We start from the raw sequence: 27,435 nt of genomic DNA, 5'->3' as shown, positions 1-27,435 counted from the left end.
CAATCTCCACCTGTCTTTTGTGAATGTAATTCAAGTGAATCCCATTACTTGCAAGAAAGAGTTCAAAGATAAGATGGTGAATATTTGTGTGCCTTTGTTTTCTGTTGGGGCAGTCAGTGCCTGCTACATGTCCAAACAACGATGTGGCAAGACTTCAAACTAAAATTATTTCCGCTGAAAATGCATGCCTATGACTCAGCTGTTTTCTTCTCAGAGTCTCTGCAAAGTCCTGGTAAATCTCAGCCAATCCCTGTCCTCTCACCTTTTTCCCAGTGGGTGTTGGCTGCTTCTGCAACTTCACACTACCTTGCTTGGGGCACATCAGATGAATAAGTCATCTAACACATAGAGATGCAGTGGTGAATAAGACAGACCAAACATATACCCGTCTAGAGCTTATACCTACTGGGGGACACAGGAAATTAAACACACAATTATAATTGTATTTAAGTGTTTAGCCATGGAGAGGTATAGCATGCCAGAAGGACACATGGCAGGGGGTGCTACCCCAGTCTTGGAGGGGTGCAAGAGGGAGAGTGATTTGTTAAGAGGAAACACAATCCCCCATAACAATCAAAAGCCATCAATTACATTTGGCTATTGTGTGTCAGACATTATTCTAAGCACTTTACCTGTGTGAGATCATCTAATCCCCACAAAGTGATACAGTGAATGCTATTATTCACTCCATTTCACAGATGATTCAGGTCCATCATGGAAAGGTTACTAAGCATGTATAAGAGCACACATTTAGTAGTAGTGGAGCTGAGATTGAAACCTGAGCAGTTTGAATAAAAATTGTTTATTTATTGATGGAACAGCTACAAATTGGACAAAGCACAACAGTGTTTATCACTCCACCATCACCCATATTAGTCATTTTAACTTCTAAAATGTAATATCCTGGGCGACTAGGTGGCTCTGTCGATTAAGCATCTGACTTCGGCTCAGGTCATGATCTCACGGTTCATGACTTCGAGTCATACATTGGGTGAACACAAGCCCCGCTTCAGGTAAGCCCCATTTGTCTCTCTCCCTCTCTCTCTCTGTCTCTCTGCCCCTCACTCACTTGCACCCTCTCTCTCTCAAAAACTGAAACTAAAATGTAAATATCCTTAGGCCTTGAAATGTGCACGTAGTCTGACTCAACTGTATGCACAGAGTTAATGTCAAGATATAAAAAGAGCATTTTGAGACAACTCACCATGTTATCACACTCCAGATAAATAATGAATAGCAGCCACATTATTATCAGTAGTGACCTCTACATATCGGGGAGCAGGAAAACAAACAGGATCATTTCAAGGTTGCGCCAGCTGCCAGCTGAAATTACCCATTAAAGGGAACTCCAGAGGAGTGGTTGCTGGGTAACAGAAGCTTGTTGACATGACGTGCTCCCTTTCAGGAAAATCTTTCCATGAAGATTTTTATTTCCACAATTTTCAGACTGATTTTGTAACATCATCAGAAAATGATTATTCTGTTATTCTATTTCACAAAATGTACTGCAGCATTTACTCATGAAGCCATTGAGAAGTGAACCAACTTCAAGCTGAAAGTTTAATTACCAGAAATTTGTGTGGTATTTAGCTACAATGTATTTTGTACTAAAAAGAAGAGATCACATTTTTTTTTCAAAATGATATGTTTTTGTATGTTTTCCAAAATTGTAGTTATAATTCATTAACAAAATAAGTTATTCCAGTTTAGAAGTTTTTCATTTAATTCTGTTCTTTTTTCCTTCTGGCAAAATTCCCTCCTCCTCTTTGTTTAGCTCACATCTGTAAACCAATTCTCTCCTCATATTCCTCCTGGAAACTTTATAATATTTAAGTAAGAGATAATGGCTTGATTTGTGCATATGAACTTGCAGAGAGTTATGGGTTTATATTTAATTTGGGGGGGTTATTTTGATCTAATCTCTCATCTCTCTTGATATTAACTGTGTGTCATTAGGGCTGCTCATAAATACCCTGGTGTCCCTCCTCTGGTACATGATAGGACTGTGCCTCCCCCCACCCTAAAGCCAGGCATGATCACGTGACCTGTTTTGCCTAGTAAAATATGAATGGAATGATGCGAATGTATTAAGAGCATGTAAGGCAATAATAATAATAATAATAAGGGAAAATTATAAGTGTTAACAAAAATGTGGAGAAATTAGAACCCTCATACACTGTTGAAACATAAAGTGTCGTAGCTGTTGTAGAAAACAGTTTGATGATTTCCCAATAAATTGAACATAGAATTACCATATGACCCAGCAATTCTGCTTCTAGGTATATACCCAAAAGAACTGAAAACAGTGTCAAAACAAAATTTATACATGAATGTTCATATCAGCTCTATTCAAAATTGCCACAGGTATAAACAACTCAAATGTCTATAAAGTGATAAATTGATAAACAAAATGTGGTATACACACATAGTGGGATAGTACTCAGCCAAAAATAGAAATGAGGTACTGATACATGCTAAAACATGGATGAAGCTTGAAAATATTATGCTACCTGCCAGAAACCATATGCAAAAAGCCACAAATTGTATGATTTCATTTATATGAAATATCTAGAATAGGCCAAAAAAAGGGGGGGCAGGTTAGCAATTGCCAGGGGTTGGGAATTAGGGGTAAGACTAGAGGTTGGAAATAGAGATTAACTGCTTAATGGATGTGGGATTTCCATTTGGGGTGATAAAAATGCTATGGATGATAGTGACAGTTTCAAAACATTGTGAACATACTTAATGCTACTGAATTGTACACATTTGTTAATATGGTAAATTTTATATAATGTGTGTTATACCACAGTTATTTTTAAAATAAATGTGTATGTATGTATGTATGTGTGTGTGTGTGTTTGTGTGTGTGTGTGGTGTGGTGTGGTGTGTGTATATGAAGGGCATGTATAATCCTCCAGGGTGACCAAGAGCTGATAGGGAATATCTATCAATCTGAAAAATTACAGCATGTCTGAGAAATAAAGTTTTGCTATATTGTCATTTGTTGCAACAACGTAACCTACCCCATCCCGACTGATATAAACTATTATGTTGCATTTAGTTAATCTAATCTTTTCTTAAGCCTCCTCTGTACCAGATGCTGGGGAAACAAAGATGAAAAGACTCAAGCAACTCCTAGACTAGCAAGGGAGAAAAACATGTTAACCAAAAGATGTTCTTCTGTGTGATGATGCGATAATGGAGATAGATTATGAGCTATAGTGGAAGCACAAAGGCTGGAATGGCCAACTCCGTCCTGAAAACTCAGAGGAGGCTGTCCAAGACAGCAAAGAGTGAATTACATTCTAAAAGATGTATAAAAGTTTACCAGTTAGTGAAAGGGATAGAATCATTTCAGGGTGATGGAAAAGCTTGTCCTCTATGCAATGATATAGGCATAAAACAACTTGGCATATGACAGGAAATGGCAACCACTGGTAATAAGGTGTAAGGTGATGAGTGCTGGAGAGGGGACTAGAGAAGTCAACAAGTGTCTGGAGTTTTGACCTAATTTTATAGCCCACCCTTTCTAATCTTTCCATTCATGCCATACATGGAAAATAAAAATACATATGGCACACTGGGGTAAAAAGTTGAGGTTTCTTGTGACTGACAACATACCTGGCCCAACCTTGGCCACCATTGGCATTTCTTAATCCATTCTAACACACAATTGGGGCATATATTTTGGGAAGCTCTACTATGGGTAATGGAGTAACACTGAAGATTTTTAAGCTAGGAAACGATATGATAAGATTTGGAAAATAAATCATAGTTTGGAAAATAAAGGAGTATGAAGAATAAGAGAAATCAGAAATATCTATAAGGAGGCAATGGCAACAATTCAGAAAGAAATGGCAAGAGCTTAAATCATAATAGTGGTCATGGAAATAAAGAGAGTGGACAGCTCCAAGACAAAGTTACAAGGTATAATTAACAAGATTTACTGACTGGAAATAGAGGGGAAAGGGGAGAAAGAGACTAAAATGGCTTCCAGCCTGAGTGAATGTTAGTGGTTCCACTGATAAGAGAGAGAGGAGAAGAGCACTAGGAAAGCAGGAGTCAATTCTTAGAGGCCTGAGAGGTACCTAAAAGGCAGTTAAAAACCAGGAAAATTACATATAGGTTCAAAGAGAAGACTGGAGTAGAGTTAAAGATGGGGCGGGAGGGGGATCATGGACAGATACAAGCAATAGTTAAATCCCAAAGGATGGATGAACTGGTTGAGAGAGGACATAAGTGAGAAATGAAAAGGTCCAAGGTCATTTAAGGGGAACACAGAGGAAGGAAAGCCTGTGGGAATAGCATTGGCATTTCTTTGATGCATAATAGGATCTTCTCAACTGACTGAACACATACCATTTGAAAAGAATGACTCTCTTTTTAATCTTTCTAAATCTGACTGAATTATCTATAAAGGCCCCTCTGAGAATTCCAGAGGATTGGTCCCCTAATACAGGCTGATACCTTTTGTGAAAGATGAAGGTTTAAAACAGTGTATCATCTGAAGTAATTTTAACAAAGTCATAGTTATGGCTCTTGCTAACATATTATTACAATATATTGTGATGATCTACTTATACATCTATCCCTTCTCACTAAACTGTAAAATCCTCTAAAGTCCCAGTGTTGGTGTCTGGCCTGGTACCTGCTACAAAATACACAGTTGATAAATATTTGTGAATTACTATGAATTTGAGTTTTAAAGTTCAATATATACAGAGTATGATAACTCAGTTCCAGTAGTCTTTCCAATGGAAATATGTTAAATTAGCAAGAGATACTATAGTTCTAAATGTAGCCATGCCCCTCATAATAGTCAATATTGATCATGGTGTATGATAGATCCATAAAATGTAATACAATAAAGAGAATAAATCAACTAAAACTACATATAGTAACAAGGATGACTTTCACAAATATATTGAGTGAAAGATACCACACAAAAACAGATGCATATGTAAAACTGTTATCATATGAACTTTAAAAACAAACAAATCTAATGAATAAGTTTTAGAAGCCTGGAGAGCAGTTATCTTTGGAGGGGATACAGTGATGGGGAAGAGTCACAAGAAGGACATTTGCAGAACTGGTTATGTTCTATTTCATGACCTGGGTATTCTTTTAATGAACACATTAAATTTGTGATCATTCATTGAACTGTACACTTATTATTTGTGTCTTTTATTGGGTGATGGCTAGACTCCAATAGATCATTACTTTATATAAATAATTCTGATACATGATACTACATGATAACTAATAACATTAAAGAATAAGGTCTACAAGTGAAGTAATAGTATAGCCATAAGTAAGTATTTGAACCTCTGTTAATCAACTAATAAGAAAACAGAGTAAAAGGAAGAAGTCAATGGGTTTCAGAACATGTGAGAGACTTGGTTGGTTTATTGGCTGAAGACACAAGTAGTTGCTAATAACTACATACCTGCATGTGATCAATGTCTAAAGTGGCCTTGCTATCTGATAGGGCTATCTCAATTTCTGAGCATTCAGAACAACTATGACCAAGGGAAGCTTCATTTCATTGGATCAAAACTCTTGAGAATAAAAGACTTCTATTCATGCTCTGATGGAGTAACTGGTATTATCCTAGCCTCCCTGCCATAAGTAAAGTATAGATAAATATGGACAAAATCTGAAATGCATATAGTTTAGACACTGAGCAACAGACTATACAAGACTATAATCTCTAAGAGAAGGGGGAGCAAATGAGATAAGTCCTTCAAATTGCCTTGGCTTTAGGCTTCAAGGCACTCAGATTCTGGCACAGAGAAGAGGAGCCCAAAGCATTACAGCCTTGCTGAGTTGAGAAGACAGAGATTTTAGTTTGGTGAGATTAAGATAGCTGGAATTTGCAGAGAAGTGTGTGAGAGGATACTATGCAGAGGGAAAACTCCAAAAGTCTTCACACAGTCTAGGGAAAAAAACCCAAAACTATGGGGGAAAGAACAACCTCAGAGAGCTATGAGCTGAACAATTGTGAAGCTCACAAAATTTTGGATCTTTCCATTCTGATCAACCACAGCAGAGAGATCTCATTAAACATCTAAAACATTCATTAGAGATGCTAGAAAGTCCAAGTCTTATGAATAAAAGTAATCTAGCCATAAAGTTAAAGCTACTATAAATCAATTCTAGCAGAGCTTAAAGTCAAGCTTTGAAAGTGTAAAGCTGATCCACAAGTAAACTAACTGCAGGCCAGAGCAAAATTCAACACTTCGCAAAGGAAGACAATAAAATCTAGACTCTATCCAATAAAAACAATCCAATAAAACAAAAAAAATCCAATAAAAACAAACAAACAAACAAAAGTTAGACCTGAAAAGAAGCAGGAAAATCTATAACTAGGAGAAAATTTAGTTAGAAAAGTCAGTTTCAATATGGAGACCCAGAAATAATGGAGATGATGGAATTAGCAGGTAAGGATTTTAAAACTGTTATTGTAAATATGTCCACACAATGAGGCAAGAAATGAAAGTTATTAAAAAGAATCAAATGGAACTTCTAGAGTCAAAAAATATAATACCTCAAATGAAAAAATTAATTGGATAGGCCTGACATAAATTTAGACACTACAGAAGAAAGACAAGTAAACTTGAAAACAAGAAGTAGAAATTATTCAAACCAGAGGGAAAAGAGGATTAAAAATGGAATAGTCACAGTGATCTATGAAACAAAATCAAACAGTCTAAGATTTATATAATCAGAATCTCAAAAATTATGGAGGTAGGGTGGGGCAACAGAGAAAATATTTGAGGAAATAATGGCTATTACTTTTTCATATTAATGAAAAATATTAACCCAGAGAGTCAAGAAGCTCAATGATTCTTAAGCAGGATGAAGACAAAGAAAATTAGAAATTACATCAATGCATATTGACAAAAATCAATGACAAAAAGTTGCCAGAGAAGGGACACCTAGGTGGCTCAGTCATTTAAGCATCTGTCTCAAGTCATGATCTCACGGTTCGGTTTGTGAGTTCAAGCCCCACATCAGGCTCTGTGCTGACAACACAGAGCTTGCTGCAGATTCTCTGTCTTGCTCTCTCTCTGCCCTTCCCTGCATGCTCTTTCTCTCTCCCTCTCTCTCTCTCCCAAAATAAATAAATCAATATTTTTAAAAAAAAGTTTCCAGAGAAAACAGGGGAACAGAGATAAAAATATTCAATTCAAGATAGAAGAAAATAAAACAAGATCTTTAAAGGACTGAAAGAAAAAAAACTGTCAACCTATAATTGTACATCCAATAAAAATATCTCTTAAGCACAAAAGAGAAATTAAGACATGTTTCAGATAAAGACACAACTATATGCTAGGATATCTGCTTTACAAGAAATATTTAAAAAAATTTTTTTAATGTTTTATTTATTTCTAGAAGAGAGAGAGAGAGACAGCGTGAGCAGGGGAGGGTCAGAGAGAGAGGGAGTCACAGACTGAAACAGGCTCCAGGCTCTGAGCTGGCAGCCAGCACAGCGCCCGACGCGGGGCTCGAACCCACGAACCGCGAGATCATGACCCAAGCGAAAGTCGGACGCTTAACCGACTAAGCCACCCAGGCGCCCCACAAGAAATAATTTTAAAAGTTCCTCAGGCTGAGGAAAAATGATAGCATATAAAAACTTAGATTGGGACAAAGAAATGAAAAGCGCTAGAAAAGATAATACTCGAGTACATCTAAAAGATTTTTCTCCCTTAAACATTGAAAAAACAATTAGGGGTGCCTGGGTGGCTAAGCGTCCAACTTTGGCTCAGGTCATGATCTCACCGTTCATGAGTTCAAGCCCTGCATAGATTTTTGTGCTGACAGCTCAGAGCCTGGAGCCCACTTCTGATTCTGTGTCTCTTTCTCCCTCTCCTTCTGCCCCTCCCCCCGCTCATGCTCTGTCTCTTTCTATCTCTTAAAAATAAATTATTATTGAAAAAAAATAAAAGATTTTTCTCCTAATTTTTAATCTCTTCAAAAGATAACTGGCTTTCTTGAACAAAATGAAAACAAATATATCTACATATGAAGAACCTTATAACATTCCACTTCCCCTCTCCTATTTGTTAAGATATCACTGTCATGACTGTCATACACTTTATTTTTACATACTATAAATGTGGATAAAATGCACACGTGCACATGCGCATACACACACACATACACAACTTGCAGGATGAAGGAAATATTCACCTTGGCAGAACTAGACTGGCTTCAGAGCATTTGGTGGTCAAGGGCAGTGATGGTTAAGAATTAAAGTGTAAGAATTGGAGAACACAGGTTAAGTCTAGCTCTACCAGTTATTAACTATCTGATGCTGAGCAAGTTACATAACTAGCCCAAACCTCAAGTTCCTTATCTGTTTAATGTGAATAATGCCTATTTACTAGTATCGGTGTGAGATTAATTAAATTATCATAAATATAGTGTTAGCATATTGCCTGCCTGACAATAATGAGTTGACAAAGGACAACTATAATTATCTGAAAGTCAAACATGTCCCCACCTTGCCAGATATCAACTTGTTCAGACACTGGTGGATCAAGAAGATATGACACAAACTAGGGAAAGCAGGAAGAGGCAAGCAAAACTAAAACTCTCCATCTTCCAAAGAAGAAAAAAAGAAATCATCTAATGTTGGTATATCAGTAATTAGAGACCCAGGAATGTGTAAGAGTCTAATGGACAACTGCTAAAGAGTTAAAGACAGAAAGTGTTTATGGTGATTGCCTCTGAGAAGTGGGATTGGGGAAGGAGAGAAAAGATTTTATTATTCATAGTATACCCTTTTATACTGTTAAAAATTTTATCACACGTTAAATATTGCATAGAACTTCAAAACCTAGTTCTATAATTTATAAAGTACATCTGGAGCAAGTATAAAGGTTAAACAAATACACCTGAATCTGTATAAAAATGGGATTTCTGGAGTGCTTCCCATCCTCGCCACTGTGGAAGGTGAAACTACTTGCTGCTTCAGAAAACTGGTACTGGCCTCTAGTAGGCTGTGGCAACCAAGAACTGTGTGTGTGTGTGTGTATGCATGTGTATGTGCACATGCATGCAAATGTGGGCACCTCTTGTTTGCTTTATGGTTTAATACTGGAATTCTCCACTGCCACTTTGCTTATGCCTTCTCCCTCCTTGGCCCTTATATTACTAAAAACTAATATGTTCCCTTTTTGTTGGCAACGTGGTAAGCTGGAAGAAGATCCAGTAATGGGAAAACAAAAATAGAGCAGACCCAAGATGCAGGGAAAATAGTAGAGTGTCCTGGATAGTCAGAGGATGCAGGAAAAAACTAAACTCAGGTCTGCATTGCTGGTTGCCTGTGAGCTCTCACCCCACCCCATCCCTGTGGGCCCTAGCTAAGATCCCAGCTTTGGATGACAAAAGTGAGTTAGGAAGAGATCAGAGTTGTGGCCAGTGAAGCATAACTTTTCTCACAACTGATGAAGAAACAGGTTGTCTATTATTATCATCATCATTATTATTATTAAAATTGCTTTTCTTCTTTATTTCATAGCATTTTACTCCAAGAAAGTTTAGATGCTAGACAGACACCACAAGCCCAACACAAACCACACAGCAGCACTATGGTATGGAAGATAGTCATGGAATGTTGCCACAGTAACAGCCTCAGGGTCCAAGCCAGGATATAACATAAAAGGAATTGTGCCCTAATGAGGTCCTCTCAGAAACCAGCAATCGTGGCAATTAAGACCTTTGGATGAGTAAAGTCATTGGGACAATAGACTTTGACTCCTGACAGTCCTGGATTCCAAACCTACTTCTGCTCTTCCCTATCAGCATGCCTTTGGCAAGTTGTTTATCAGCTCTGAGCCTCAATTTTCTTATCTGTAAAATGGGGATAATAAAAGGCACACTTTCTTAAAGTACTTACTATCTGGAGTTCTACACGATTTACCTCGTTTCAATCTCACAGCAGCTGGATACATTTTATAGATGTGAAAATGGAGGCTTTCAGAGAGGCTTAGTTATTTGTCTGAAGTCACACAGCTGGTAAGTAAAGCAGCAAGAAGGGTACCCTACCCCTGGACCCCAAGAGCTCTAGTATTAACTATTACGCTAAAAAAAATGCCTGATAAATTTCACCTGAGGATTAAATGAAATGTGTTTAATAGTGTTTGGCATACATTTGATAAAGAGCAATTATTATAATGACAGGTGGGCAGAATCCAAATTTGGGGTTGAAGTGAATTGTGTTGTACTTTTATTATCTAGGGCAAAGTCTTAAAGTACAAGCATCCTCACTCTCAAGAAATTTGTAAGCAGACAGCAAGTTTCCACAGGATACAGTTTCCCCAGGGCTGCAACAGGGGCCAGATATAATTTTTATCAGAGCTACCTTTCGTGGTGTGGGAACAGATGAGAGTAGGAAAGCAAGAAGTCACCGGAAAAAGTTCCCATGGTGTCAAAGCCTGCGGGGCACCCCCTTGTCCAGTGGTGACTGTTTGGGATCCAGTCCTGTGACTTCCAAGCTGAGGAAATGGAGATGGAGAGAGCCAAGCAGATGTGTCCAGACCCCCACAACTGCTCTAAACCCAGTGTCCTGATTCCTAGGCCAGGGGTCAAACTGGGAGGGACAGGAAGCTGGGCAAGATGCACACCACTGAGACATGGCTTATGCCTGCTGGGTAATGGCTGCATCCTCTCTTGTTCCTTTGTTATCCCTCATGCCATGTTTGAGAGGACGGCAGCCTTGACCATTTGGTTCCCCACTCTACCCTTGCTAGGAACTAGAAGTGGTCCAGGGCAGGCACTCAAACATTAGTTGAATGAGTTACATAAAACATGGCATTAAGAGAAACATAAATATATTAGGGAGTAAAATGGAAAATTGGCATACATGTCTAACACGGGACAGGGGACTTTAAAGAAACTTCCCATTTGTGGGGCACCTGCATGGCTGAGTCGGTTAAGAGTCTGACTTTAGCTCAGGTCATGATCTCACAGTTTGTGGGTTCAAGCCTCGTGTTGGGTTATGTGCTTATAATTCAGAGTTTTTTTTTTTTAAAGAAACTTCCTATTTCTGATGAGGGCTTTAAACGCTGTCTCCAGAAATTAAAGTGTACAGTTTTAAGTTCATATTTTTTTTTTTTTAGCTATGAGCAATACTTGTATGGAAAAATTTCAGAAGCCCACAATACACTATACTATGCTACCTCTTTTCCTCCTACTATGGATTTTTTATTTATTAAAAATTTTTTAATGTTTATTTATTCTTGAGAGAGAGGGAGAGAGACAGAGTGTGAGTTGGGGAGGTGCAGAGAGAGAGACAGAATCCAAAGCAGGCTTCAGGCTCTGAGCCGTCAGCACAGAGCCCAAGGCAGGGCTCAAATCCACAAACCATGAGATCATGACCTGAGCCAAAGCCCAACTGACTGAGCCACACAGGTGGCCCTGGAATTTTAAAAATATATTAACATCTCTCTATAGTTATAAATCAGAATTGAAGAAAGGAGAATATGGCTAGTGCAAGGGAAAGTATCTTGCACTCCTCAGTTTGTTTGCAGACCAGGTTTATTTCAACTTTGGATCTACATTGCTGATTTATTAGCTGTCTGTTGCATACCCTCAGAAAGGCTTTTTTTTTCTAAAACTTTTTTTTATTGTGGTAAAATGTATGTAACATAAAATTTACCAGTTTAACTGTTATTTTTTTTCCTAGAAAGAGAGATATGAGCAGGAGAGGGGCAGGAGGAGAGAGAGAGAGAGAGAGAGAGAGAGAGAATCCCAAGCAGGCTCCAGAACTGTCAGCACAGAACCCCATGCAGGGCTCAAACTCATCAACCGTGAGATCATGACCTGAGCCAAAACCAAGAGTGGACGCTTAACCAGTTGAGCCACCCAGTGCTTCACCAGTATAATTGTCTTTAAGTGCACAGCTCAGTGGCACTCAGTGAGTCCACATTGTTGTACAACTATCACCACTACCCATCCACGGAACTTTCATCATCCCCGATTGACACTGTACCCGTTAAACACTAATACCCCTTTCCTTCCTCCTCTCAGTTCCTGACAACTGCCAGTCTATCTTCTGTTTCTATGCATTTGACTATTCTAGGTCCCTCATATAAGTGAAATCATACAGCATTTTGTCCTTTTAAGTTTGGCTTATTTCACTCAGTTAATGTTTGTTTTCAAGGTTCATCCATGTTGTAGCAGGTGTCAGAATGTCTTTCCTTTTTAAGGCTGAATAATATTCCATTGTATGTATACACCACACTTTATCATCTGTTGGTAGACATTTGGACTGTTTCCACCTTTTGGTTATTGTGAATAATGCTGCTATGAACATTGTTGTACAAATATCCGTTAGATTCCATGCTTTCACCAGAAGTGGAATTACTAGATCATGAATTCTAGGTTGAATATTTTTGAGGAACCAATCCAGGCATTTTTTTCCTCTTATATTTCCAAAATCAGCTTTTATTATCTAGTCAAAGAGTTTCTTTTACCTCTCTAATATCCTACCTTACATTTATGCTAAACTCTGTCTCTTTTTTGCTTTTGTCCTCTTTCATTTATCAGGGTATTTAGAATTATGATCTTCTGTTTCACAGCACTGATTCTCCCCCAAACACAATCATTGGACCTCACTCCTTGGAACAAACTGCCATTTTCAAAATGGCATTAGTTAAAGTTGCATTAGAAGAGTAAGAAATGAACTTTTTGGGAGGAATGGCGGGAGCAGTCTTTTAAATTAGTGCCAAGATACCAGTCCTAGAGGAATCAGGCAGACATACCAGGAGAAGAGAGCTCCTGATTCACAAGTGTCTCGCACAGGAACATCCCTGCATATAAATGGTAGTGGAAATCAGGAGTCCACCCTCTCCCGTACAGTAGCTGGAGGTCTCCATCTGCACCCACCAGGATGATGAGGTTCTTGCACTCTTCCTTGTTCATGGGACAGCTAGAACACATCACTCTTCTACTTCCAGCCTCCTTCCTTCCTGACCCCGGAACTGTGGGAATGCCAGCCCATTGTGGTTACCTGACATTATAGTGAAAGCCCCTGTTCTCACTAGAGGATCGAATTCCTTCAAAAGCAGAATTTCAGTTGGAACACTGCATGATTTTGCCTACAGAAGCAATGTTCCTTTCATACTGAGCCCACAAATCCTGTCCATTCCATCTGCCAACTACCTTAAAAGCAATCCTTCCTCCCTGCCTCCTCTGCCTTGAGGGCAGAACTTCACTTAAACTACTGCAATGGGCTCGAAGCTGGTCCCCTCATCCCCTGGTCAGGATTTCTGCCCCACCCTTCACTCTGTGGGAGAATACACCTCTCACCAGCTCTAAGTCATTGTTAGCAGAGCCTAGAAATGCTCAAGGAAAAACTTAGTCATCCATGCTTCTGCTGGGTGGAGCTGCAATGTGGAGCCATGTCTTTTGACTTTTAGTCTGGTCCGTACTGTTCTTACCAGTTGATTTTTATGTTTCCATGGCTCTTGTTTGTTTAGCAAATAAGAAAAACGATGGTGGATACCTTGCATATATCAATGCCAGCCCAGGGGGGAAGGACGGTAAAGGGAATAAAGTGTGAGACCCAAACCATCCTGCCACCCTTTAGTCATCCAGTCTATGCTGGTGTGGTACCCATTTTCTTCTCTTTCTCTCCCCCCTTTTTGAGGACGGTATTGAAAGTGAAGTAGTACTTCACTTCTTGCTCAAATCATCCAATTCTTTCTTCCTTACACTTCCTAACCACCATCTTCACTATTTGAAGAGGGAAACTAATAGGGTTCTTGGACATAATTCCACTGGGAAGACGGGTGGGTAGGAGATTTCCCCAACAGTTCTTCAGACACCAGTTGGGTGTTCTATAATTCAACTCAATTCTGACACCATTTACCTGGAGATACCCTCAGACCCCACAGGGGAAAGACTCAGTCCTACAAGGCTGCCCCTCACCCTTTCAGATGCCAATTCCAAGTCCAGATTATCACCTGTGCTTCTGACTCACCAGCTACAGATTGGAGGTTCCCAAGAATCTCTCCTCAGGTTTGATGAATTTTGCTAGAGCCACTCACAGAACTAAGAGAAGCTTTTTATTTGCTAGATCACCAGTTAATTGTAAAAGGATCTAACTCAGGAAAAGCCAGATACAAGAGATACACAAGGCAAGTAAGTATGGGAAAAGAATGCAGGGCTCCTGTGAGTTCTCCAAGAGAGCCATTCTCCCAACATCTCCAAGTGTTCATCAACAGGAAGCTCTCCAAACTCCATTTTTTGATGGTTTTTATGGAGGATTCATTATATAGGCACCATTGATTAAATCACTGGCCGCTGGTGACTGAAATCAATCCCTGCCCTTCCCTCTCCCCACAGGGGTAGGGTGGATTGGAAGTTCCTACCCTCTAATCCTGTGGTTGGCTCACCTGGCAAAGAGCTCCCATCCTTAGGTGCTTCCTGAAAGTCACCTCATTAACATAAATTCAGTCAAGGCAGGAGGTTTGTGATGAATAACAAGATGCCCATTTCACTTTTCTGGCCCTGAAGCCATTGTAGGAACTAAGGACGAAAGACCAAATACTGTAACAAAAGCTGCTCCCATTGCTCTTATCTCAGGAAATTCAAAGGGTTTGGACAGCTGTGAGTCAAGAACCATGGATGAAGAGCAAATAAATATCTGAATGACCAAATACATACTTCTTGTAAATCACAATATTGCAGGGATTCTCCAAACACTGTCATCTAAATCTTACAAATAAATGCAGTTATGAAACTGCACTTGATTTTTAGATGTTTGGAGAAGTGTTTTTGGTTCTTGCTTCATTCATAATCATGATCTACCACCCTCGCCACCCTTCCCCAGAATTTCTCCATTAAAACACTACCACCACCACCACCACCAAAATCAGTTTCATATATTTGTATAAACAGCCTTCAATTCTTTTTAAGACAAGGTAAAGTTATATGCTAACCAAGTTAGAATTCAAGTGGCCATTTGTCCCAGTTTGCCTATGACTATCTCTGTTTCAGCCTATTGCCCTGCATAATTTCTGAAAGAGCTCCTTCTTTTACTCTAAAAGAGTCGTTTCCAGTTTTAGAAGATCAATTATATGTTCACCTTACTTAAAAATACACCTTGATTTTCCAGTAAAGTGCTTTCCAGGCAACTGCTTTTGCACACATCATTGGACTTTATTTGCACAACTCTGCAAAATAGGAAGAGAAATCTTTTATCTCTGTTAATTAAATGAAGTAACCAAGGTTTTAAGCTGTAGGTGGCAACTATTTTAGGTCACATACTCAGGGACAGAATCAGAGCCAGAACCCAGAATTCCTGACTTGAAGTCCAATACTTTTGAGTTGTTGATCACTTCGTGCAAATATCTGAGTAAAGACAAGCTTTACTCTCTTGGTTGGTAATCTGCTTGCACTTGGGCCTAGAATAGTTGAGACAGGTTCATCCTTGCCCACAGTCTTTTCACATTTAAAGCAAGCAAAGATGAGAGAAGAATTAACTTAAACATAAAGAGCCTATTAGTGAATCCAAGGGACCCTGTGGCCAGATGGCATATATTTTTTACTTTACTGGGAACAATTATGTCAGATTATTGTAATCTTACATCTAACCAAATTAGGATGTCTCAGTTAACAACAGCAAAAAAAGAAAGATCAATAACAAATGACTACTGTTATATATATATATAACAGTATATATATATATAAATGTATATANATCCCAGTTTTGCAAATATATTTTCTCTATGGTTATGTGTTAACGGCACCCCCCCCCCTTTTTTTTAAACCTAAAGCCAGTAAAATTCTACCTTCCTTGGATAACTGGCAAGGAGACAAAGACAGGCACAGTATTTGGCAAGGTCTCCAGGGTATTCCAGAGGGGCTAAATGCAGCGCCACACCAATAAATAAGTATACGCTCTCCTAACCTCTGATGGCCCGCCCCAAAAGAAGACCACAAGACCCTTGGACGTCGCTCCCTCTCTTTCCACTGTGCCTAGGGAAGGATGACTCCAAGCTGCTGGCCAGTACAGCTAGACTGCAGCAGAGGGGTGGACGCCTTTGGCCCAGCTGTGTGCACCGCCGCAGACCAGGGGAGGCGACCAGCCTCCCGCTGCGCAGGAGGCTCCAGGAGCTGAAGGTAAGAGGGCAGGGGAGGACAAGCGCGCTTCCCTGCAGNGAAGAGCCGGGCAGCGGAGCCGCTATTCCCCGCGCTGGTCGCCGCGGCGCAGAAGCTAGCCGCGAAATGCGGCCCGTGGAGGGTGACGGGGCCGCCGAGGAGCCGGAGCCCGGGCTGCCTTTGACGGACGCCGCGCCGCAGGGCGCGAGTGAGGAGCCGGCGGCGGCCGAGGAAGCGGGGACACCCGGCCCCTGTAGGTGCTGGGTGTGCGGCAACTCNACTCGGGCGCAGGTCTCACCTCTGGGGGGGGTGGTTGGGAGGGGAGGGTGCCAACGGGCTAGGGTCCCCGCAGCTGTGGGCCAGGGGCGCAGCGAGGACCGCGCCCCCATCCCTACCCTGCCCAGAGCTCGGGAAAACCCTCGAGCCCTCACCTGGGGGGTCTGCAAAGCAGAAGCCCTTTTCGTCCCCACGGGCGCGAAGACCGGAGAAAGTTTCTGATTGTTTTTGGAACCCTTTTGGGATTCTGAAACTGTTCCTATGATTAAAGTGTTGCGGGCAGTACCGCGGAGTCAGATTGCAGTTCCGTGCGCCCTGCCGGANGAGGTTGAGGGTGTCAGTAAGAGAGGCCATCCAGCAGGCAGGTGAGGTTGGGGGCATCAGAAAGAGAGGCCATCCCGCAGGCAGGTGAGGTTGGGGGTGGAGAGCTAACCGTGAACACTGATCACAGTGGTAAGCAGTGTTCCCTGAAGAGGAAGTTGAAAAGCAGAGTCTAGAAAATGTTTGCCTCAGAGTCTTAGAATCTTGGGAAGGCAGAGTTGAGTTGAGTGGGACCACAGATTCTTAATGCCTGTGGGGTTAGGAGGACTTTTTTTGTTGTAAATTTTTACAGTATCTTTATTCATAGCAACTCACACTGAACTAAACCAAATGTCCATTGTTAGCATAATGAATATTTTGTAATACATTTTTTTCTATTTTTAAAAATTGAACCACTATATTGTATACCTGAAATATAGGAGGATTCTCTTAGCAATTAATCCTAAACAAGGCAGAGGCACAATCTTGCATACATTGTTAAGAGGTTCACAGACCTGTGTTCAAAGCCAGAGACCCTTTGTAAAAACACCTTGATCTTGTTCAACCTCTTCTTTTCACAAATTAGGAAAGTGAAGCCCAGGAGGATGAGAGCTTGAGGGTGAGGGTTGCTTTGTTTTTCCCTAGATCTGTTATGTGTGGGTGAGACATGGAACAGGTCCCTGCAGCACCAAGGTTAAGGATCCCAGCATGCCAGAGACCCAGGCCTAGGCCCTTTCTACTGACCACAGTGCTACTTTAAGCACATTCCTCCTTAAACTCCACCACCCACCTAGAGCATCTTCTTGGAAATACAGGAAATTGGTAGATCTCCTTTCAAGACAAAGTTACACAGCCTGCACCAACTCATCCTCTGGGTGGCCTCCTCTAAGTGTGACCCCAATTTCTTGCCTCTTATCCCCACCCCATTTCCTCCTTCTCCCTATTATGAATTTTCCCCAATTTAGACAGACAAAACCCAGAAGATGATTCTTGCTCCATTTTTGTCCTAAATGCTAACAGAAATGGTCGGACTTTTTTTTTAATTAAAAAAACTTTTTTTCTTATAATTTTAGAGCACGCAGGGGAGAGGGGCAGAGGGAGAGAGGGGAAGAATCCCAAGCGAGCCCCCCATGCTCAGTGCAGAGCACACATTGGGCTTTATCCCATGACCCTGGGATCATGACCTGAGCTGAAATCAAGAGTTGGACACTCAACTGACTGAGCCACCCAGGCGCCCCCAAAATGATCAGACTTCTGATTATTTATGCATTGGCTGGTGCCTCCAGAGAAGAGGGTTACTCCAAGCTGTGCAGACCAGATGTGTAGCTTGTGGAAGAGGTGAATTTCTCACCTTATCAGTTACTATGGTTGAATGTCATTTTGGTGGAATGCTGAGTCAGTCCTTGTAAACTCTTAAATGTTTCCGCTGTTTGTGAGCCAAAGAGGAGTACTGTACACTCAGGCAGCACGTGGCAAAATGATAAGCCTTATAAGCAACTGCACCTAAGAATCTTGTAGCATCTTTTAACTTCAAAGAAAATTGCTAACAGTAAGACTTAGTTATTGTAAGGTGACCAGATAATATTCTGAAAACAGGACTACGGTAGAAACACTTTAAACCACTGTACTGTTTGTTGTCATTGAACTTTGTGACAGTATCATTTTAACTGCTTGATCCAACTGGTTATCTCAAGAAAGCTCATTTTCAAGTTCACGTTGAAACCTTTACCTATTTTTCTACATTCTTGGATAACCTTCACAGACAGCATACAGCTATCATAAGATAGCTATTTATTTTCTTGAGAGACAATGTGGATCTTAGACTGAAGCAGAAGCTGTCTTAGATGTGTGCCTCACATGCCCCCGGAAGGAGTTCTCTAGTGTGGCAGTGGTTCACTCAAGCTGGTGGAGCTTTTACAATTGCAGAGATCCTGTAGCAGTGGGTCTGGAGTACTGCTCAGGAAGTTTACAAAGTTACTCAGCTGATTCTGATTCCCAGCCAAGGTTGTGAATCACCAGTTTAAGGCAGAGGATAGAGAAACTGAGCAACTTTTCAGTTTTCTTCTAACTCAGGAAATTGCACCATGGCCATTTAATTTGAATTATTTAGCTATGCTTGTAGTGGAATATGATCACAGAAGCATGTTACATAAGCAAATGGCTCTTTGGATTATGCTACGCTCTTGTTCATCTCCGTTAGCAGAATGGAAATTATTATCTAGTAAGAGACAGGTCTGCCTGAGTGGAACCAAGCCTCACCCTCATAAGAAATAATCAAATTGAGCCAGGCCTTGTAACAACTGGCCTTTCATGGTCGGCAGTAATAGGTCTTAGGTGTTTATAGGCAAGAAAATATGTGAGTCTTTTAAGAGACAAGATAATCAGAACCAGGGGTATAAAATTGAGTTTTAAAAGGGTTAAAAATTAATTAATTAATTAATTAAAAAAAGAGTTACAATATCATGTTAAGTTAAAATATTCCTGGAGAAAATTTTAAAAGTTTAGGTTGGAGAAGATCCTTGAAATACAGACCAGGGAGATGTTTTCTGTCCTTGATCTTCCTGTTCTGTTCTGTGTGAGGGTGTATGTTCTATGTATGGGTTGGATTTCTTTTAAGAAAAACTATTTTATTTGGACCTGAACCCTGAAATTTCAGAAGCTGAACACTGAGGCTAACCACAGCCAAGACATGTATTTTGTGGTTCTTAACTTAGAAGTCTTCTAAAGTTCCTTCTCATGGGCTGAGTGAGTACGTGCAGTTTGCTTCTGTGGTATCTGAGCCATATAGGTGTTGAAAAGAATGTGGAAGATTCTGGTACTTAAGATCCTGTGACATGATGACTGGTAGCTCCAAATTATTCTCTTTGACTGTACACCTGGAACAGGAAGAGGTGGAGGCCTCTGATTCCAATGGCATCTCTTACTACAAAGGTCAGGCTGTAGAATGCCCCTGGAAAGATTCTGCATTGTCATACTTTGGTCCTGATTCACAAAGTGTTTGTCACTGTGGACAAAGGTATCTAGCTAACATGAAGATACTGAAATGTATTACCAAGTGTTTGCATTTATCAGAGGACATTTTTTTTTTAAACCATGATTACACAATACTGTTAGCTAGCTGAGTAACACATTATAGATTCCTGGATTAGAATGATAATCCTGGTCTTATTAGAAGTTGCAAGTGTCCATACACCTTTCCATTTTGCTAGGCTCTTAACTGATGAGGGCCAGTAGTATTTCCTTCCTGTTCTCTCCTTGTTTCTGTATTAGTTTCAATAAAGAAAAAAAAAAACAACTAATATGTTCCTCAGTGTGTCACCTATCTTTTAGGGGGTTCTTTGCTTACCCTGTCCCATTTTGCTCCCCTCTGAATAATGGGATTGGAGTAAGTATGAGATGGAAAACAGTTTCTAGTCCTGTGTTTAGTAACTAAGACAGAAGAAGTGCTAAACAAAAGTTTAATGCTCATACAGTCACTAAGAGATTGAATACTTGATGCCCTAGAGAAAGCAGAAGTTTTCCACTTCAGATCAAGCAAAGAAGTTGGTATTAAATGGCAGCTGTAATTTTTTAAAAATTTTGTTTTAAAGTACTTTGAGGTTGAGGACATAACTAATTTGACAATAAACTATTTGTAAAAAAAAAATAATAAAGTACTTTGAGGTCAGAGGGGTAGATAAACTACCCCTTGCCTTCAAAGAGTGTATACTCTAAATGGAAGATAAGCCACAAGCCATGAAAAGTAAAAAATTTGATTCATGGTTCAAATTAACAAAATAGAGAGCCTTCCCAGGTTATGCTGTTACCAGTGGTGTTAGACTCTGCATCCTTCCATGGAGTTCTCTCATACTCTTTCATTTAGCAAATATTTAATCAGGGTCTTCCATGTGCCAGGCATAAACAAGACAGCCAAGGTCCCAGCCTGGAAAGGTTCACAGGCTTGTGGGGGAAGTACGATAATCAACAAGTAGCCGTAGGACACAGCTAAAAATTGTTGTCCAGAAAAAAACACTTTCTTCATAAAGCCAGGTTCACCAGTGAGATGATATAAAATATCACTTGGAAACATTTTTCTCTAGCCATCTTGACAAGCATTTCTTAAAGATTTCTCTCACCGACTTGGCAAGCTTTTTTACTTCTTTTTGACTTATAAGTGAGTGATGATTCTTCAGTGAGCCAAAAGAAATCCATTTTATAGGGTAAAGCTGCATTTAAATTTCAATTGTTGCCTTCATCAATGATTCCTCATTCTTGGTGGGGAAAATGGTTCAGGTCCAGAGAATGGATAGGCTTAGGAAGACAGTATTTGTAGCCTGTTAGCCATTAACACTGTTCCATTTTTCTCGATTCCTAAGTGAAAATATTAAAACATATACTTGGAAGTAAGGACTAACCAGAATTTAATCTTTTTCAGAAGCCGAGAAGAAAGCACCCTGTCCTGGACTTGGCTTGTTTTATACATTATTGTCTGCCTTCCTTTTCTCAGTGGGCTCTTTATTTGTTAAAAAAGTACAAGACGTCCATGCTGTGGAAATTAGTGCATTCCGATGTGTGTTCCAAATGCTAGTCGTTATTCCTTGCTTAATATACAGAAAGTAAGTATTTCTTACCTACAAAGTAGAAGGTATTAACAAATGTTTATAAATCTTTTGATCTGCGTAAATAATTTATTCTATAGTGTCTGCTTTATTCCCTCCCATAGATTTAACCAATTCCTACATTGTTTGGCTCTGATTAATAAAAAGTCATAAGGATTCACCCACAGAAGATGCTCTCATAAGCACAAACCACATACCCGAGAAGGGGTGGGGGAGAGTTCAGTTATTCTCCACTCCCATTTTGAGAACAAAGCATTTCTTGTACAATTATTCCATCTTGTACCACCCTCCCTTCTTTCCCTTGCATAACTAGTATTTAGAAGAAAAAAGTAAATGAGAGGAAGTGGTGGTGTCTCCTAATATCAAGTTTCTTTCATTAGAATGGACTGCTCTGTTATCAGGGCAGACAGAAGATTAAAATAATAATATCAGGGTCTTCCCCCTAGAGTAATGTGGGAAAGGGAAAAGGTAGTCTTGAACAAGACCTTTTTAAATACTTTCATGTTTAGTGTCCTCATCTGTGAACTGGATGGAATGATAATCTGTGTCCTCAACCCTGTACCTTGGCTGCAAGGGCCAAATAAAATTAATTATAGATCAGAGCACTTTGTGTAGAATCTTAACAGTATATGAAAACTGTCTTTATTACCCATCCTTACTGTTCTCTCTCCACTTTTTCCCATTCCATATAGAACCTCCTCCCCACCCTTTCCCAGATTAAAATCATGCCTTCTACACACCCCTGTGTTATAACTTCAACCCTCCCCGGTGTACTTAGAACGAGAGACCAGTTTGGCTCCTGGTGCCCATCTAGCTCTTTCTGACTTTGGGCAAAAATGCTTAAGCCCTAAACTAAAAGCTCCAGTCACTTGCCCCCAAAGTCTCCTTGTATCTATAACACATTACAGATTCATTTAGAATAGTTTCATCCAGTATGCTGAAGATTTGGTGAAAAAGGTGATAATCTACTAAGATTAATATTGTCAGAAATACCCGTATTTGGACAAGTCAAAATATTTTGGGAAGTGATGGTAAGAGTTCAGAAATTTTCAAGGGTGGCAACTGATGCTAACACAATATCTTCCCCATTTTACAACAGAAGAATTGGAAGGGAAGGCACTAGAAGATTTTTTTAAATCCTTAACACCAATCTATTGTGACCTATTTTATGTTTCATTATCATGGAAGACTCTTAACTTCTCAAAGTATGGGTCAAAGGTGACCACACTTTCATTTCTATATGAAGTGTGGGACCTCATGTCAGGCTTATAGGCTACCTTAAAGATGTTCAGTGCTGGCACAGGTCAGCACGCTGTGCCTAGCCTGAAACGTACCCAGCATTCTGCTTGGTAAATATTTAATTAAAAAAAAATGGAGTAGCAATCATTATACTTATCCAAATGCTACATATTCTTTTTCAGTGTATCTTACCTCCTCCTGCAGAGAATAATGAAAAGTTGTCTCACATTGAATAGCTATAATAAACTTTAGCATTGCCTCAGATTTTATAGAAAAACTTGTAAGATTGGCAGTGCATACTAGCCACAACTGAGCTTTCTTATATAGGGCAGCTTCATCTTGAAATTGTATTATCATAAAAATCATAGTCATTGTAGAAAATTTGGGGAAAATAAAGAAAAATTACCTAGGAGTCCACCTATTAAGGTTTAACCACAATGAACATTTCCTTTTGTCATTTTTGCAAGCATGTATAGACATGGAAAAAGTTATATTTGCTGAATTATAATTATACTATTTATGGAGTTCTCTTTTGCTAATTTGGATTATACTGTGAATACTTATATGATTTAGCTATTCTTAGAAACCATTTTTAAGGTGTCAGTTGTGGGGATTATAATTAATTTATTCCCTTATCTGTTGACATTTAGGACTTTAAAAATAATGTCTAGTTAAGAATTCCAATTTAAAAAATACCACCTTGGTTTAATGTGCTTTCCTTCGTTTGAATTTACAGAACCGGGTTCTTAGGGCCCAAAGGTCAACGCATTTTCCTCTTCCTCAGAGGAGGTCTGGGCTCCACCGCCATGATCCTTTTGTACTACGCTTACCAGGCGACGTCCTTGGCCGACGCCACTGTCATCACGTTTAGCGCGCCAGTGTTTACGTCCATATTTGCTTGTATATTTCTCAAGGAGAAGTACAGCCCCTGGGATGCCCTCTTCACCGTGTTCACGATCACCGGCGTGATCCTCATCGTGAGGCCCCCATTTCTGTTCGGAGCCAGCGCTGCAGGCACGGAAGAGAGCTACTCCGTTCACCTAAAGGGCACGTTCGCCGCGGTAGCGCACGCCGTCCTCGCCGCCGTGACCATGGTCATCATCAGAAAAATGGGGAAGTCCGTAGACTACTTTCTGAGCATTTGGTATTACGTCGTACTCGGCCTGCTAGAGTGCGTCACCGCCCTCTTCATCCTGGGGGAGTGGAGTCTGCCGTACTGCGGGCTGGACAGGCTGTTTCTCATCCTCATCGGCCTGTTTGGTTTGGGGGGTCAGGTGTTTCTCACAAAAGCCCTCCAAATAGAAAAAGCAGGCCCAGTGGCATTAATGAGGACGTTGGATGTGGTCTTTGCTTTCATCTTCCAGATTATTTTCTTTCATGATGTGCCCACGTGGTGGACGGTGGGCGGGGCCCTGTGCGTCGTAGCCAGTAGTACCGGCGCGGCCATTCGGAAATGGTGCCAGAGCTCCAAATGAGGCATGTTGTAGAAGCGCGGCCTTGGTTTCTGCGTGCACCGTCCCCTAGTGCGGACACGCCAAGCACACACACACCTGGAACGTCTGCGTTCCTTCACTGATTATATTTAATAAATTTTGTAATTAAAGTACCATTTTTGAATACGGTATGTCTTTAGCCAAGAGTTAGCCAGCTATAGTGTGGTCTGGAAATTACTTTTTTCTCAGTTATGTTTTGGTTTTGGTTTGGTTTCTTTATTGCTGTTGTTTGGGTGGTGACAGTAAGAGGACAGGTCATTAGTTGAAGAAAAACTGCAAAATGTTTTATGACTCTGGTATAAATATAATTTTTTAAAGTGTATCTTTGGTACTGATGGGATGGAAATTTTAGATGCTCTTTCAGCAGTGTAGAGGCTAAGAAACTTGTTGATAATAATGCTGCTATAATTAGTATTTATCGGTAATTGATTTGAAACCTGATTCCATTTAGGAGGCCAAAGCTGAAACTTGGAAAAGGTGCCTACTTAATGGTGTTAATAATACAAATGAATTAGCCTTATTTTCAAGGCTTTTATACATGATTATTATTCTTTTAATACACATGAGTGCCTTTTCATTTTGATGCCAGAATTTTTATATGTAAAAAGTTGTTAATCACCAGTCTTGGCTAGAAGTTTTCTGTCTCAGTGACATTCACTACTATCATGAATTGTCCTCTGTTTTGTTTTTTTTTTGTCTTTTGTTTTTTGTTTTTGTTTTTTTTTGAAACTGCACTACATTTTTCTTAACTTTCTGAGATTTCAGGTCTTTAAACCACAAGAGAGAAATCTTGGCATAACCAGTGTGCACATTTCCATCCTGAAGTATTTTCCCCTCACTAGAAATGTGATTTTCTATAAATTCTCTTTGAATTTATAGTGTGATGCCAAATAACAATTTTCTCAGGATTTTTTTAGGTTGAACCATATGAAATTGCCAAGATTTTACCTTTTTAATTTATAAAAACCATAGTTCATTGTGGTTCACCCTAATAGATACCTCCCTTACCCTCTCTGCACCAAATATTTAGAGGACTTTGGCATATATTTTTTAAAACACCTTTTTAAATACAGTAATCCTATTAAACTTATTTTTATAGTCTTTTCCCCTTATGGAATTATATGTAATGATGCTTCATGTAAAGACCTGTGAATCCATGGTTGGTTGACTTCTGTAGTGTCTTGAATAAAAAAAAAAAATCACTGTTAAATTCTAGTATATCAGTATGGTACTAAATGTCAGTGCTGCACCATGATACTAACATTGTGAATTCAAGCATTTTATATCTGGAACTTCATCAGGCCAATACTCTGCAGTTAGAGAATGTAATATTTAGGGAAGCTTGGCAGGTAGGGAGTACATGGGAATGATTCTTTATCACAATGAATCCTTTATGGGTGAGGCTATAATGGTCTCCAACTCTTACTGTCCAACCTAGCATCTGTTACTATCTCAAGCCTACAGATTTGAAAGATTATAGGCTCTTTCTCTCCCCTTTATCACAGTTCTTCCAAAGAAAGAAGGAACTTGGCTTCTGAGATTTATGCCTTGGTGAGAAAGGATCTTTTCCAATAGTTCCAAGAGGGAATTTTTGGCTTGCTGATCTTCCTAAATGCTTTCCACCTGACAAATTCTAAATGAAGTCTACTTTGGGGAGTCACACTATCATTATAACTTTAACCTCATTGACATTGTTGGAATGTAGAGTTGCAGGAGCATCATTTTGCAAATATCTTAGATAGTCACAGAATCAGAGCATTTTAGAACTCAAAGGTTAGAAAGAAATCCTCTTGTAGGAAGAGCCATGCTGCACAGGTAAGGGGGAGGATCTGTCTGAGATTGTTTCCATGGCCTTCTCCCTTACTTCCATGATAAAGTGTGGAAAGTAAACCACTGCTTAAGCTACCTAAGGTAAATTAACTCAGGGAACCCTCTCTTGGTTCTTTACCTTGCACAATAAAAGAACCTATGGGACTTAGAGAGTTAAATCCCTTTGGACCTGTACACTAGAGGCGTGTTTTATTTCAACAGTGTGGTTTAAGCACTTGAATGTCACAATATATGACCAAGGTTGGAGAACATGTTTCTTCTCTCAACTTTTACAGGGTGTCATTCTTAAAACACTTTTATAATGTCCAAGGTATATACAAGGATATATATTATAGCAATTATGGGTGTGTATATTTTGCAAAGACTGTAGTTTCTATATCCTGAATATATTTTCATAAATTGTTTTTATTTTATAAATACTAATAAAGTTAATACAAACGAAGGCTATATTTTGGTTTTTATGATTATAGCAAATGTGCTCGCTAATCTATTTCCTTTTTCATCCATGTGCTTCAAAATTCATTTTATAAAGGATATTGACCCCTGTTCCTTCAGCTGTGATGTAATCTCAAGTTTCAAACTGTTTATTTGTCCCTCTGATACTGTCACATCAAATCTAGTATCTCTAAAATAAAGGTCCTAATCTGTGGGAGAGGCCTTCATTGTTCTAGACCCAGAGCTTGGAGCAGTTTCAAATTCCATACTTTTTGTTCCCATAGCTAATTTGTTACCAAGTCCTGGAGTCTCTGTCTTCTTAGTGACTTGTGGATTCACTTGTTCCTCACCATTTCCACTGGTACCATCTTAGTCCTAGATCAATAACCTCACAGCTGAATTACAACAGTATCCTAATGAGTTACCCACTTCTTCACTCTCTTCCACCCAGATCCTTGTCTCATCCAGTCTGAAACCTTCCTAAAGCCCTGCTTTCATTGTTATTTTGGTTCTCATAAAACCACAATGATGCCATATTGCATACCATATCTCATCCAAATTATTTGTCTGGCCCTATTCCCACTTTTCCAACCTAATTTTATATGTCCCAACATGAATTGATACTCTCATCCATCTCCCCACCACCTCCCACATTTGCCAAGGGATTACTTCCTGTGTCTCCCCTGCTTCCTTTGCCTTCTCTTCTTTGTCCTCTAAACCCTCTTAACCTCCCTCAGCATGAGCTTTTGTTTCTTCCACTGCCTCTAGCTCCTCCCACCCACACCAGCCCACTTTGAAAGAGTGGATAAAGCACTGGAATAGGAGTCTGAAGATCTGAGCATGGCCATATCACTTTCTAGCTGAGCCAGTCAGATAATGTACTCAGCCTGTTTGCCTCATTTGCTAAGTAGAATATCATTACTTGCCCAGCCCATATTACAAAGGAGTGCAGTTGGAGGACTTGGAAACCATAATGGAGGATAAAAACACTAAGTATCAAACTGTACTTAATATCACAGAGTTGAACATTCTTTCTCCTCTTCAAGATGATGTCCAACTTAGGGTCCTTTACTCCTGAGCAGTTTCACAAGGAACTGTAGGAACAGCCTAATGGATTTCAAACCTCATTTGACTCCCTCCTGCCAGCA

General features: G+C 39.8%; 1 protein-coding gene across 1 annotated transcript; it reads left to right on the top strand.

Annotated features, from left to right (window-relative positions):
- Positions 1-16,190: 16,190 nt before the first annotated feature.
- Positions 16,191-26,299, top strand: SLC35G1 (solute carrier family 35 member G1). The gene is made up of 3 exons (XM_077780688.1): positions 16,191-16,458; positions 21,115-21,287; positions 23,266-26,299. Exons 1-3 carry the CDS (start codon positions 16,243-16,245, stop codon positions 24,002-24,004), a joined length of 1,128 nt encoding a protein of 375 aa, XP_077636814.1. The 5' UTR covers positions 16,191-16,242; the 3' UTR covers positions 24,005-26,299.
- The last annotated feature ends 1,136 nt before the right edge of the window (positions 26,300-27,435 follow it).

The sequence above is a fragment of the Crocuta crocuta genome, unplaced genomic scaffold (assembly GCF_008692635.1).
Source record: "Crocuta crocuta isolate KB4526 unplaced genomic scaffold, BGI_CrCroc_1.0 scaffold170, whole genome shotgun sequence".
NCBI lineage: Eukaryota > Metazoa > Chordata > Mammalia > Carnivora > Hyaenidae > Crocuta > Crocuta crocuta.
This window is presented reverse-complemented; position numbering and strand designations above follow the sequence as displayed.